General features: G+C 37.2%; 1 protein-coding gene across 2 annotated transcripts; it reads left to right on the forward strand.

Moving 5' to 3' along the window:
• Positions 1 to 9,888: 9,888 nt before the first annotated feature.
• Positions 9,889 to 13,958, forward strand: GPR85 (G protein-coupled receptor 85). Of its 2 annotated transcripts, none has more exons than XM_037837456.1 (2): positions 9,889 to 9,967; positions 11,342 to 13,958. In XM_037837456.1, the coding sequence occupies exon 2, from the start codon at positions 11,512 to 11,514 to the stop codon at positions 12,622 to 12,624; it is 1,113 nt and encodes a 370-aa protein (XP_037693384.1). In that variant the 5' UTR covers positions 9,889 to 9,967; positions 11,342 to 11,511; the 3' UTR covers positions 12,625 to 13,958. The 2 variants fall into 2 exon arrangements, with proteins under 2 accessions (XP_037693384.1, XP_037693385.1); XM_037837457.1 differs by lacking the exon at positions 9,889 to 9,967 and adding an exon at positions 10,004 to 10,227.
• Positions 13,959 to 14,964: the final 1,006 nt, after the last annotated feature.

Consider the following 14,964-nt stretch of genomic DNA (forward strand, 5'->3'; position numbering starts at 1 on the left):
ATTTTGATACTGCATAGTTTTTAGGTTGACTTGTAGTTTTCTATAACATATTGCATTTTAGAAGTAGTTGGACATACTATGAGAAAAAGATTTCAGCTGTAAGATATGGCATAGCTCCTGAGGAGAAAGAAGAGATTATTCTTTAATTTAATTTCAAAATACCATATTTGCTTGGATATTTACTAGGAGAAAAGGATGCAAAAGAACGAGCCATTTAATTCTTACTTGTTATTATTTTAATGGAAACATTTATTCCACTAATAATAACGCTGTACCTACTATGTGACAGGCACTATTCCAGGCTCCAGGAACGCAGAGAAAATCAGTGTAGATGAGAACCTGCCTCATGAGGCTATGCAGTATCAAAACTATTGATAGCATTTAAACATCGAGTATATGTGCATACACACAAGTTTAAGTGTGAGGTTGGCATACTTCAATCTGGAGCTTTTTTGACCTTTTACTAAAACATCATTTTAAACATAGTGTGTGAAGAGAATCAAATATTCAGATCTTCTCTTCACCACATTTTTATGTATGCTCTTCTCTGCTAGTTAGGCTCATCATGAAACCCCAGCAAGAACCTCACCTATTTGATGCCAGATGGCACAGAAAAGAAACCATTTATAGAGAGGATTACAAGTAGGCTATATACAAAAGTACCATCTCTGCATGATTCCTTGTCTTTCAACCAAGTGCCAAGGATTTATGTGCTCAACTTCCATTAGAATTTACAGGAATTAAGAGTACATGAATGAAAAAGATTACCCTTCACTGGAAAGCGAAATTTTTAAGAGCACCAAGATTAAAGTATGCATTTTATATGTTTTTGATAAACGGTATTTTTAAAAATAAATTTTAGAACTGTTTAGATTGTGAGGGGGAGCGGATTAGGGGTTGTGCTAACTTCACTTAATGGAGCTAGAATGTTGAAAAGGCTTCATGGTGTAGGAGAAAACGATCTCTGGAGTGAGAATCTACAGACCAAATGGGTTTTAGTCCCTGACTCAAGCATTTATAAACTTTTCAGACACAGAAGGGCCAACATACATGCAAGGGTTTTCTGTAATGTTAGGTGTTATATAGGACATGCCCGAACTAATGAACACCTAGTTGATATGGAATTATAAATTATATATGGTGGAGTTGTTTGTAATTAACTGACCAGATCTACCATAAAAGACATACAAGACTCTCACAGTTACCTTAGAAGAAACATGCTAGTAAAGACTTGGTGCTTAAAAGGACCTGCAGTTATCGAGAGATTTAATACAAGTAGGACAAAATGGCTGTGGTACTGGAGCTGAACACCACAACCCCATAGTGACTGGAGGAGACACCACCCTTGCTAAAGCCTCCAGGATATTTCCACATTCAGAATTCTCACCTGGAGGCCTCATACTTGTCAAGAGCTCTCCAGCTTACCTAAACCTGCTTGCCCAAACAATAAGCGATGAGTCATGAAAGTGTTAGAATCATAGTTCTTTTCTATAGTTTTAATTGGGATTAATTGGGATATGACACCCACAGTCAAAAAATATTTTAAATTTTGGCACTCTAGGCATGGGACATTCCCACTCCAACCTCCAACTTCATCTGGCCACCCTTGTGCATCATAGTGACATTCAAAGAATGGATAAAAGCTAGAAGTACAGATTATAGAGTTTATAGATGTAAGGCATTTGGTATTTTTGAATCTCTATGAATTAGGCTCACATTTTTCATAATGTATGCATGCAACAGTATCCTTTATATTCAATGGGAGTGATTAATGACTCATTAATTATAGCCATGCCAGAAAACAACTTCTATGAATCACATACCAACTATCAATAGAGGACACTGTGCATCTGGATCAGATGAAAGAGAAAGAAAGGCAACTTCAACCAAGTTCTATGCTGTGAAATTACATATACCCAGCCCTATTCTGTATTACCTTCTCAAGGTGTGCTGCCTCCCTGTTTCAAGTTGGAAGAATTATTCCATTCTTTCCTTTTTCCAGAGATTACAAACTCAGTCATCAGCTCTAGCAGTTGTTCAAGCTAAGAGAACTTAAAGAATGATTTGGCGGGTAGCTTTTTTTTTTTTTTTTTTGTATTTCATTAGTTAAATGCATTAGCACTATTTTATGTAAGAACTTCTTATAAACAGCCTTAATTTTTGCCCAAAAGAGGAGATAAGAATATCTTCTGAAAAGGAGATGAAGAAAACACAATAAAAGATAATCCTGATTTTTACCTAAGACTAATATCATCCTTGGGGAGTCTTTTGTTCCAAATAGCTAAAAGACCAATTTCTGTTTCATTCCCTCTCCTAAATTAGAACAGAAAATATTAATAATTTACATTTGCTTCTTTATATTATCAAGCTTTTTTTCTCTGGATTGATAGATCTGGTTTAATTTTATTTTCAGTTTTTGGTTATTAAAAAATTAGTGATCACAAATCCTAGGCCAGATAAAGGGGCAGGCATTTTGTCACATAGTTGAGCACCAGGTTAGGAGCTCAAAGCATAAAATATCTGCTCTTGGCTCTTAAGCTGTAGGAGGGACATTAAGTTATTAGAAAACAGTTTGAAATTACTGAGTAGTAAGGTAAATAAGAAGTCATGTAAATGATAACATAATAAAGGCTAAGAAGCAAACAAATTTTCCCAAAATTCAGTAAATCTCTGGCCTGGTAAACTTTCTGCCTATAATACAACTGTCTATTCCCACTTTATTAAATTAAGAGAAACATAAATTTCTCTTGGCGCCTGGATAACTGTCTGGCTTTTTTCTTTTTCACGTCTTCCCCACTGTGGCTAGCAAGCATCCTCATAGCCATCAATTCAACAAAATGTGCCCACAGCCTACCATGTGCCAGGTTCTGTTTGGGTACAGGGGATAAGAGCTAAAAAAAAAAAAAAAAAAAAAAAATAGAACAATGCCCTTGCTCTCACAGGATTCCCATTCTAGTGGAGACTAGGATGTTTCTTGACTGAATGAAATAATGTTGCTCCCATGCAATGACTTGGAACCGTATACCCCAGAAAGACATAATCTTAATCCATTCTTGTAGGTATGAACCCTTGTAAGCAGGACATTTCGATGAGGTGAATTCAATTAAGGTGTGGCTCAACTGATCCAGGATGGGTCTTAATCCTATTATTGATAGCCTTATAGGGAAATCCACAGAGAGAGAGAGACAGCCACGGGGAGAAGCCAGAAGCCACAGAACCCAGAGAAGCCAGGAGAGGCCGCCACATGCATTGCCATGTAACAGAAAAGCCAAGGACCAAGGACCACCAGCAGCCAGCCCCAGAACAGCACAGACCTCTGGGAGAAAGCATAGCCTTGATGACACTTTGATTTTGGACTTCTCCTAGCCTCAAAACAGTGAGCCAATAAATTTCCGTTGTTTAAGCCAACCCATTGCATGGTATTTGCTTTAGCAGCCAGGAAATTAAAACACCAGAGGACTTATCCTTACTTAATAAAATCCTTTTTAATGTAAAATTGGGCAGATGATACCACACTTTCATTTTAAACAAATGTTAACCAAATTAAAGGAATAAACGTATTTATGAGGGGTGAGATTTTGGGTTTTGTTTTTGTCTTACTCCATGAAAAGAAAATTATAAAGTTCAAAAATTAGGAGAATTGAAAGTGAAAGTACTAATCAGAAAATCAGAACTCAGGACTAGAGAAGCAATATGGGAAGCTCTAAAGTTAGACTCTAAGATATCATTCTTTCCTTCTAGTCATGTTTAATTATCCCATTTATCAAAAAGCAAAATACCACAAAAGCTGAAAAAACAGAGTATCTTCATATTATCCATAACAGGTGCTCATAATAATGTCTTAATTGCACTATAAGATTGAAGTAACCTCCAAATAATCAAAGAACAAAATGGCTTATATTCTAGAGTTTAACAAATTATATTGCATTTTTATTCTGTAAAAATTTACAATCCATGTGAGATATGTGTGTCTGCCCATTAATTTGAATTAAATTAACTTTCCATATCTTACTCACTTTACCAACAATTGCACCACCCACCACACTTAGCTACCCCCACCCCCAAGACACATACACATAATCACACCACACTCACATGGGTCACTTTCTTTTTCATGGTTGAGAATAAGTTCATCTGAAAAACGGCAAATGGGAATGAGATGATTTAGAATATTTTAACAGATCAGAGGCTTTTTCTCAAAACTATAAAGTTTTATCAGGCACCAGTCAGGAAGCTTGCATTTGGTCTCTGCATTCACAGAACCATATTTAAATCATCTGTAATAGAAGAGTTTTAAAGACTTCCAGAAGAAGAAGACATGGTACATTTATTTAAATAACTATCACTTTGTTCATAAAACATCAAGGGAATTCATTAAAACCTTTATGACTAAGACAGTGTTGTGATTAATAGCATAATAATTTCTTAGCTTGACCTTATAAGCTTTTAAGCCAGTGCACCTCACTTGTTAATCTCTTGCAGTCTGATGTGCTCTTCTGGAACTGCTGTCTGAAAGGTTGCTAATGATTTCCTCATCACCAGAACCCATGTTTTCTCATCCCTCATCTTTCTAAACCTCTTATGCACAACTGACACTGATGACTCCTCCCTACCTGAAATTCTCTTCTCCCTGAGGGTCCGTGACACTGGTTTTCCTCCTTCCTTTCAGATTGTTATTTCTCTGATTGTCCTATCATTCCTTTTTCTTAAATGTGGGCTTTCCCTTAGTTTTTCTGGCCTGTATGTAGGGAGGGGAAATGGATGTGTTTGTTTATTTCTTTAGCCTCAACCCTCTTCTCTCTCAACAATTTTTCCCTCGGTAATTCTATCTGTTTCGGTTTGTTAAAGCTGCTAGAATGCAATATGCCGTAAACGGGTTGACTTTTATAATGGGGATTTATTAACTTACAAATTTCCAGTTCTAAGGCATTGAAAATGTCCCAATTAAGGCATCAACAGGACGAAACCTTCTCTGAAGACAGGATGCTGGCATTCAGGACACCTCTGTTACATGGGAAGGCACAAGGGCGGCATTGCTCCCGGGTTTTCTTGCTTTCAGCTTCTGGTTCCAATGGCTTCCTGTCTGAGCTTCTATGGGTCCTCTTAGCTTTTCTATGAGCTTCTCTTAATTTCATCTCTTAGCTTCTGTATGTTTTATCATCTTATAAAAGACTAAAGCAAGAGAATCAAGATCCACCCTGAATGAGGCGGGTCACATCTCAATTGAAATAACCTAATCAAAAGATTCAACCTACAATAGGTCTGCACCCACAGGAATGGATTAAAAGAACCTGGCCTTTTCTGGGGTACATAACAGCTTCAAGCTACCATACCATCCAATAGTTTCTGCAGCTCCATCATCACCAATAGGTACTGACTGAGTTCTGTCTCTTCACTTCCAACTGCTATAAAACATCTACTGTGAATGACCCACCAGCATTTCATATCCAGTATGCCTATGATTAATTCTTTATCCTTGCCTCCCAGTTATTCAAGCTCCAAGTCTTAGAGACTAATCTAATCTCCAATCTCCTATTTCCTTTGCTTCCCTTATCTATTCACTGGATAAGAAATAAGGCTTCTATCTCTTCTTACAGATCAGATCCATCTCTTTGTTCCCATTCATTCTACCTTCTCCACTGCTATTGGTTCAGGCTTTCCCAGTAAATGGGTCCCATCTCCTAATTTTTACATTTCTTACAGGAGCTAGCACAGTGTATGATACAGAGTAGGAGCTCAACAAATGTTTGCTAAAAGAATTAAGTAACTAGGGAACAAATCTTAAGAAACCCAGAGAGAAGAAAATTGTCAAGATAAAAGTCTGAGAGGACAAGTTGCTAAGTTTTTAAAAACCTGGGTCTTAAATTGAGAAGGAAAGTCTTATAGATGCTAGATTTAAAATTAAAAATGAATCAGATTAACACTTCAGGTACTGTTTTGTGGCAAGACAGAGAGGGAACTCCAACAAATGGACATTTTAGCATTTTGGAAAGGAAGATGCTAGATTCTTAATCTTTATAAAACTCACTAAAATTCTGAAGAAATCTCACTGTTTGAGATATTCACAATTATGCCTATTCTGAATTACAAATCACTATTTTTAAAAGCTAGTGGTATTTCTTTAGGTCTAGTGTATTCTTTCACCATTCATCATCCTCATGTAGATGGAATACAATACCCAAGAAACTTTTCGGTTACTTAGATCTTACTGTGAAAAAAGTCACTTTCTGCAGCAGAATAGGGTATGAAAACTGTTTTCATAATGGAGACACATAGAGTGGTTGAGATGGGGAAGTTTATGTTGTATATATCTTATCACAATTAGAAGAAAAAGAGAGAGCAACTAAAGAGAAAATGACAATTAAATGCAATACATGATCCTGGACTGGATCTAATAATGGAAGAGAAAAGCTCAAAAGGACGTAACTGGGATATATGAAAAATTGGAATACAGACTGTAGATATTATATCAATGTTGAAGTACCTGAACCTGATAACTGTACTTAAGATGGTTACATAACTGAATATCTTTGTGGTTAGGAGTTGTACATGGAACTATTATGTGTTCAAGGAGCATGATGTATATATACAACCTAGTCTGTCCAGAGAATAAATGATAGATGATAGATCGATGATAGATAAATAGATAGATAGGTGGAATGATAGAGAGATAGATAGAATGATCCAGTAAATGTGACAAGTGTTAAAATTGATGGATCTGGGTATCTGGTGAGGGGGTATGTTGTAGTTCTCTGTATGGGTTTTGTTTACTTTCGCAACTGTCCCATAAATTTGAAATTATTTCAAATAAAAAGTTTAAAAAGGCAAATGGAGATGAATAATCTCCCTTTCTATTGTGATTTTTAAAGTAAATTTTTAGAAAGTAATCTATTAGAGAATCATTTCTTAGATAGCTTCCAGAAAATTTATTAAAGGCTCCATATGATACATAGCTTTAGATTTTAAGAGTTGAGAATACCGAAGACACATGTTTTTGAAGTTTTAATGACAAGTTTTAAGTGGGAGAGGGACATTTTAAATGAATGATGGAAGTCTTTTCTTGGAATTTTTTATTATGGCCTATCATTCTCTGCATTTGCTAAAGATTATTTATTTCCTGACATACATTTTCACATAAGTAATGCATAGAACAAGAACACTGTATTTGCCCATCACAAGGCTGTGGATCACTTGCCAAAAATCTGAAATATCTGAAGAAGGTAATTGTTTTTTTTTTTTTAAATAAAATTTTACATACTTATTATGAGAAACAAATTAAACAAATTAAATCAATCTTCCTAATACACCCAACAATAAAGTAAATACAGTATGCCAAGAGCTTGCAAACCTTTAGAATTTCTCAAACCCAAAGATTTGGGTGTATAGTATTTTGTGGGTGTGCTTTGTTTTGTCTTTCTACTCTTCACCTGACTATCAGTTTTTCTAAGTTTGCTAATATAAAGAATCAAAGAAAAAATTAACTAAGATCAAATAAAATTATGCTCTGAACAATTTGAAACAATAACTTTACATTTGAGAACTTGTAGATTGTATGAAACTCCTGCCAGCTAGTAAACATATTTTTTTTTTTAATCTCTTTTGAAAGACTCCAATGTTTTCTCCAGGAGAGTTAATGACCTAAATGGAAAATATCTCATTAATTTCTTGAGCCCCCTTGTGAGGCAAGAAAATGACATTCTCATCTAACAGCTGGAAAAACTGAACTAGTGAATGTAACTGCACTCAGTGGCAAAGGAAAAAAAATAGCTCTAATATACCCTGACATGCGAAAATGAAACAATATCACATACACGTCTCCTTCCTTATTTTTAAGAAATCATTATCTGCTTCTTAAAACATAGGCTGGTTAAACCCTTGGATCTTTGCCCTCTGCCTTTTGGCAGAGTAAATTATTGCCTCATGATCTGGCAGTGCAGACACTCGTTTAATTCACTTTAAATTGCTTTTCTCTAATCCATGCAATGTAAGTTTGGCCAATCATGGACGTTTAGCAAACTTATGTAAGTCTCTTCTTTATTTTTCTTAACTGTAAAAATTGAGGAAACAATAAGTCCTTGCAAAGTACATTGAGACACTAACTGGGAAGTAAAACAGGAACAAATTGAATTGGTTTGTAGTTCCATAAAAACGAATTTGACATTTCACTTAGTAGTTGCAACAATCATGTCTTTTTGAGTTCCTCTGTATCCATTTGTTTTATAGAGTGGAGTGTTTCACTTGAATGGAAATGCCTTCAAGTTACTTCCAGTATTGCTGTAGGCTTGATTTTTCTAGGTTAAGGAAATGCTAAAGTTATGTGCCGTATTTGTATTCCTTTTTTTTTTTTTAAATAACAAATCATTCTCCATTTTTTAATGGGTTTAGAAAATCCTAAAACAAATCGGGGAAATGTAACATCATTTCAGTATTACCAACATAGAACTTTGGTAATGACTGTGACATCACGACAGTGAAGTATTCATTTTTAAGCTTTAAGCAGAAAACGCTTTACCTCGGTATGCCCAATAGAAATACAATATGTAAATTAACCCACATTATCTGTATGCTGATTGGCTTAAATTCCCCCGAATGCCACAATCTCACCACCCAACAATGAGGTATTTTACTGCTGTCTCGAGACCAAATTATTACTGTAAAAAAGATCTTTATATTTTCTGTTTCATTAACAGATTATTATAAAGCAATAAGCATGCAGGAAGAGAAGCAGACGTTTTACTTCGGAAATTGATGAAAGCAAATATGCTTTGGGCGGGGGAGGGGGGCGCGTTGGAAGGGGAGAGGAGAGGTGGTTGTTTAAATTTAATCTTATACCTTCCTCACTTCGGAAATGGTGAAATAAGGAAATGCATGGTTCTAGAGGCTTTCCTAGCACCCAGGTGTCACGCTATGTGGTGTCTGTGAATTCAGAGCTTTTGGACTGGTGTTTTATGTATTCGTTATATTCCTAGCATTCTTTATTCGTAGTAACAAAGGAGAAAAAAGGAAACTCCCACACGCAACTGCTTTGATATCACCAATTTATTGGTCAGCCGTACTCGGAAGAAGGAAAAGAAAAGCTGTTCCCCAGTGGGGTGGAAAGCGGGGAATAGTCATTTAAATTTTTGTAAGCCTGATTCTTTAGTCATTTTCGTTAAAGTAGAAGAGATGTAAATGATTCTGCAGTTGTCCTCTGAACTTACCTTCTCCCTAGTTAAATGCATATTTGCGTGCATTCGATGACTAACAAAGGCAGGGCTGTCCTAATCCGCTTCCCTTCTTCCCAATTGACAAGATTTTTTTTCTTGACTGTGCTTTTATTTTTTTCCTTTCAATTAACCCGCAAATTCAAAGGTCAGCTGGAGAAATCATTTAAGAAAAAATCTAAAAGACGCTTCCAATACTTTGGAGCACCATAAAAGAGAAAGGAAGAAAATACTCAGGGAAGGCACGAGTTCCCGGAAGCGGGGGAGGGGACTGGTGCCCCCGACCCCAAGCTCTCTTCGCGCGCTGCCCTCGGGGAGGAGGATGGGCATCAGGTCCTGAACGAGTCTTTTCAAGCCCCGCTTCAAAAGCAGGGAGGGAAAAGTTCGGAAGCAGCCACGAGGGGACAAAAGCCTAATTTTGCCAGTTGAATCGGACAGGACATTCAGTAAATCCAGACACCTTCTGGAAACGGATAGGGGCTTCTGTTGGCTCCACAGAGGCTGAAGCAGTCCCTGCCGCCGCCGGGGCCCCTGCGTTACTGGGGGAGACAGTGCCGCTGCGACAGGGGAGGACGCGGCTGGAGCTCGAGGAGGCTCCAGCGCGCAGGCGCCGCCGAGCCCTGCCTGGATGCTCAGTCAAGGCACTAAGGCAAAAAAAAAAAAAAAAAAAAAAAAAAAAAAAAAGGAAAGAAAGAAAGAAAAAAAAATTCAGCATTTTATAGAAACAAGAAGCTATAGTCTGTCGGGATATCCAACACCAACAGGTAGGAGGATATACTCTCCGTTAAGTTTGGGGGATGGGGGGCGCACAGTGTTGATGAAACTGCAGGTTCACCCGGAAAGAGCCCTCCCTGAGGTTTTTTGACAATAAACTGCATAATGGAAGTACATTCAGACAATGCATCTTCAATAGAGCTTATTGAGAGCTCCATTTCTGGGGAGCGTTGCAAGACTGAGGAATATCAGACTGCGAATCACCGGGAACCGTTCCCTTGCAGCACAGAAGCAATCTCTCTCATCTTCCGTATGTAATGCATGTCTCTCTCCCCTCCCCCTCCTCCACCCCCCTACCCCCCATTATAAATCCAGGGGTGGCGGATTCAGGTTTCGTAATGTTGCATGATGCGATCGGTATTTACCCGGGGATGCACCGGTGGGGAAATTAAAACCATAGAACGCAGTTTTGCCTGGGCTTCCATCAGCATATTCCAGGCAAATGAGAAGTGGCAAAGGGAACATGCTTCGTGGGACTAACAGAAGCAGCAGATTTCCCTGGTGTGGCTCCCAGGCATCTAGGAGACAATGTGCACTTTGTTTTAAAATGAAGCCACTTGCGACTTGCAACTATGATTATCAAAGTAACTGGGAGATTTAATTGCCCAAGAAATACAGGTTCTTGTTATAGACATTTGAATCCAGGCAGCAAGGTTTGCAAATGGAAGTGCATTATTCCTCTGGGTGTGTTTTCCTGGTCAGTATTTACATTAACCGTTTCTAATAATCATGTGGCCTTAAAAGAGAAAAGATTTGCTAAAAGGAGGGGTGGGTGGGGAGGGAAAGACAAAAGACTAAATGGCATCAAATCTTGGGACAAGTTCGTATTAATTTGGAAGTCTAATGTTGAAATTATGCTTTAAGATGAAGCAAGAAATGTTCTTATAATATGCAGAATAAATGATGAGACTTGATTTAAAATGCATATATTTTGCAGGGGTTCTTTGGATCCATATCAGCATAGAAACTGCCTGTAAAGCACTGACAGATACTAATAGACCTCAAATTAATATAGATATAATCTCCTCTGTCTCCTATTAGCAATCTTATAGTTTCCTTTACAACACTAGTGATTAATTCTTGGACTGGCATATTTTACAATTGTGGAACATTTTATTCCTTCTCTCCTAAAAGTACCCAACCAATGTGTAGTCTTCAAAACAGGGACATTTTAAAATTCACCTAGCTCATAAAACTGAACAAGGCAATTGTCTGAGGTCTCAAACAAAAATACTTACTAAAGCAAATAATAGTATTCAAAATTAAAACTTTATTGCCTCCCCATAAATGAACAGCTTTATGTTAGCACTGTCTGACATCACTGCTTGTTAACTTAAGAACTGATAGCTCAATTTTTTTTTCAGATGTTCTGATGGCAAATCAAACAGAAGAAAAGAGGGAGCGTGACTGCAGACCAGATCAGTTCTCTTTGTGGATTACATTTTCAGTAAAATGCATGGATCTATATTTTCCTTGTTCTTATATCTAGATCATGAGACTTGATTGAGGCTGTATCCTTATCTTCCATCTATCTATGGCGAACTATAGCCATGCAGCTGACAACATTTTGCAAAATCTCTCTCCTCTAACAGCCTTTCTGAAACTGACTTCTTTGGGTTTCATAATAGGAGTCAGCGTGGTGGGCAACCTTCTGATCTCCATTTTGCTAGTGAAAGATAAGACCTTGCATAGAGCACCGTACTACTTCCTGTTGGATCTTTGCTGTTCAGATATCCTCAGATCTGCAATTTGTTTCCCATTTGTATTCAACTCTGTCAAAAATGGCTCTGCGTGGACTTATGGGACTCTGACTTGCAAAGTGATTGCCTTTCTGGGGGTTTTGTCCTGTTTCCACACTGCTTTCATGCTCTTCTGCATCAGTGTCACCAGATACTTAGCTATTGCTCACCATCGCTTCTATACAAAGAGGCTGACCTTTTGGACGTGTCTGGCTGTGATCTGCATGGTGTGGACTCTGTCTGTGGCCATGGCGTTCCCCCCAGTTTTAGATGTGGGCACTTACTCGTTCATTAGGGAGGAAGATCAATGCACCTTCCAACATCGCTCCTTCAGGGCTAATGATTCCTTAGGATTTATGCTGCTTCTTGCTCTCATCCTCCTAGCCACACAGCTTGTCTACCTCAAGCTGATATTTTTTGTTCATGATCGAAGGAAAATGAAGCCAGTCCAGTTTGTAGCAGCAGTCAGCCAGAATTGGACTTTCCACGGTCCGGGAGCCAGTGGCCAAGCAGCTGCCAATTGGCTTGCGGGATTTGGAAGGGGTCCCACACCACCCACCTTGCTGGGCATCCGGCAAAATGCAAACACCACAGGCAGAAGAAGGCTTTTGGTCTTAGACGAGTTCAAAATGGAAAAGAGAATCAGCAGGATGTTCTATATAATGACTTTTCTCTTCCTAACCTTGTGGGGCCCCTACCTGGTGGCCTGTTATTGGAGAGTTTTTGCAAGAGGGCCTGTAGTACCAGGGGGATTTCTAACAGCCGCTGTCTGGATGAGTTTTGCCCAAGCAGGAATCAATCCTTTTGTCTGCATTTTCTCCAACAGAGAGCTGAGGCGCTGTTTCAGCACAACCCTTCTTTACTGCAGAAAATCCAGGTTACCAAGGGAACCTTACTGTGTTATATGAGGGAGCATCTCTAAATCTTTAGCCTTGTGAAACACTAACCTTATCTGCTAAGCATTTGTGGCCTGTAGCCATATCTGAGAAGAAAATCAAGAATGGGATCAACAGTTATAAGGATTTGGGCAACATTCTGCAGTGTTTGCAATAGTTCACCTATAATCCTATTTTAAATCTCAAAGTGATCCTGCTGACTGCCGGCGAAGGTTTGTAATTAAGAAAGGACCGAACCACTGCCCTAAGTTTCTTTATGTGGTTGCAAACTAGCTAATGAAAGTAGCAGGTGCTAAGTATCAGTGCTAAATGCTGTGTATATCACTACATATGATTAAAAAAACATCAAAAACAATTAGCATTGGACATCTTAATAAATTAAGTTGACATGAGGAAAATGTGTTGACAAAAACTAATTTTAGAAGTTTGAAGACTTTAAAACATTTCATACTATGATTGTTTTGCAAAGACTAAAATATTTGGGGACTTAAAGTACTGTAATCCACTAAAGACGTGCCATGAATTATTGGTTTATCACGCTTATAAAATCGCCTTGAGAGTTTTGGGAAGCATTCCAAAGCAGTATATTGGTTCCAATTAGAGTTTACTTTTTTTTCCGTATTAATGCTTTACAATTTCTAAATACCATTTTCCTTACCTACTAGTGAAATTGCTAGCATTGAACTGTATTATGTAGTTTTTGTTCAATCGGTGCAAAGTTTTTCCAGTTCATTTATATTTTATGAATACTAGTATTGGTCTGGGTGGCAACATTAATGGTACCAACTGGTCACAGTTGAGCAGTTCTAATAATGCTGAATAAAACACATGTTGCCTTAAAGGGTTATCTAGTATCTTTCATCTTATTTAGTATTGGAGCAAATTGTCAAGGGATATCAAATCAGTAACTGGATATGGTCATGCATCTGGAAGTGCATGGAGGATCATTTAATACTCTTTTTCCTTTTTCCTCACTGGTTTGAAAAATTAAGGTGCACATCACTCAGATAAGGAGATTTTTTCTGAGGTGAGCTATCCATTCTAGCGTGTTCTGACAAGCAGGCAGCTGATGTATGTTTATATTTTAAGTCAGTTGTCAAGGGGAGACCACAGCCTTAGTATGGCACCCTGCACAATTTGTGAAGCATTTATTCTACCGAAGGCACAGTCTTGTTAATACTTTCTGCACATTCGGTGTATTGGTCATTTAAATTATTTCAGTTTTAACTTGTGAAAGCTTATAATATGATTTCTGGTATTTTAGAAATACATTAGAGTCTGTGAGTCTCATTCTTTAAGATACAGATGTGTGAATTTCAATATAAAGTTGCATTTGCCAAAATTTACCCGTGTAGCCTGTTAATTTTCTTGGAATAAAATTTTACACTTTTGGCATTTAACCTTTTTTATTTTTGGCCTGGGGAGCAAGCACAAACCAGGAAGGCTAGCTTTATTATGCTTTTGTTTTTGTTTTATTTTTGTAGCTCCTATATTCTGGAAATGGAAATGTATGAATGATAGGGAATGTAAAGCTGATAAACTGGGAAATAATATTATCTACCAAAACATTTGGTAGCTTATCATAATCATCTCTATTTATTCTTACATGATAATTATATTTAGAGACATATGCCTGCTTTGCTTGTTGGTTCAGAATTTTATTATAAATATCACATTTTAAGGTGGGGGCATAGTAGAAATTTGGGGTACTAAATGTATAATTTATAAAAAAAATGGTTTACAATAACCTTATGACAAAACAAAAGTTGTTATTTTTTTGATTTCTGATTTTTCTGGTTTGTTTGGCACTTGAAAAATAAGATTAGGAATCTAACGAAATAGAATTCTTTATTGTTACAATACATCTATAAAGAGAAACAATATAAATAAGGGAAAATAAGTCACTGAAATGTTACAACAATATATGCAACTATTAAGTTTTGCTCATATAAGGACAGCTGAAGCCATGATTTAGTGAGTACTCTGTTGACCTCATTTTTACTTTATACCAAAGTTAATTGGATCTGAGACAAAGTTTATGCACATGAGTGAATTGAATCTAGTAATAAAGGCCCCTTGTTGGTACCAAAATCATTATCTGAAATACAATAAAGGAAATGTTATCAAAAGATATTTTGATAACTTTATGTTTCTAACAAAAATTTTATGGTAGAAACATAATTACCGTGATTATATTTATAGAGAACCTTGCTTACAGGGTCAAATATCTTTATCAATCAATAGAAGATTCAGCAATAATCTTGAGGCTAGAGAATTAAGCCTCCATTACATAGACCAAAAAAAAAAAAAAAAACAATAAAAAAAAAACTGAGGCATGGGTTAAGAGTAGGA

The sequence above is a fragment of the Choloepus didactylus genome, chromosome 5 (assembly GCF_015220235.1).
Source record: "Choloepus didactylus isolate mChoDid1 chromosome 5, mChoDid1.pri, whole genome shotgun sequence".
Classification (NCBI taxonomy): Eukaryota; Metazoa; Chordata; class Mammalia; order Pilosa; family Megalonychidae; genus Choloepus; species Choloepus didactylus.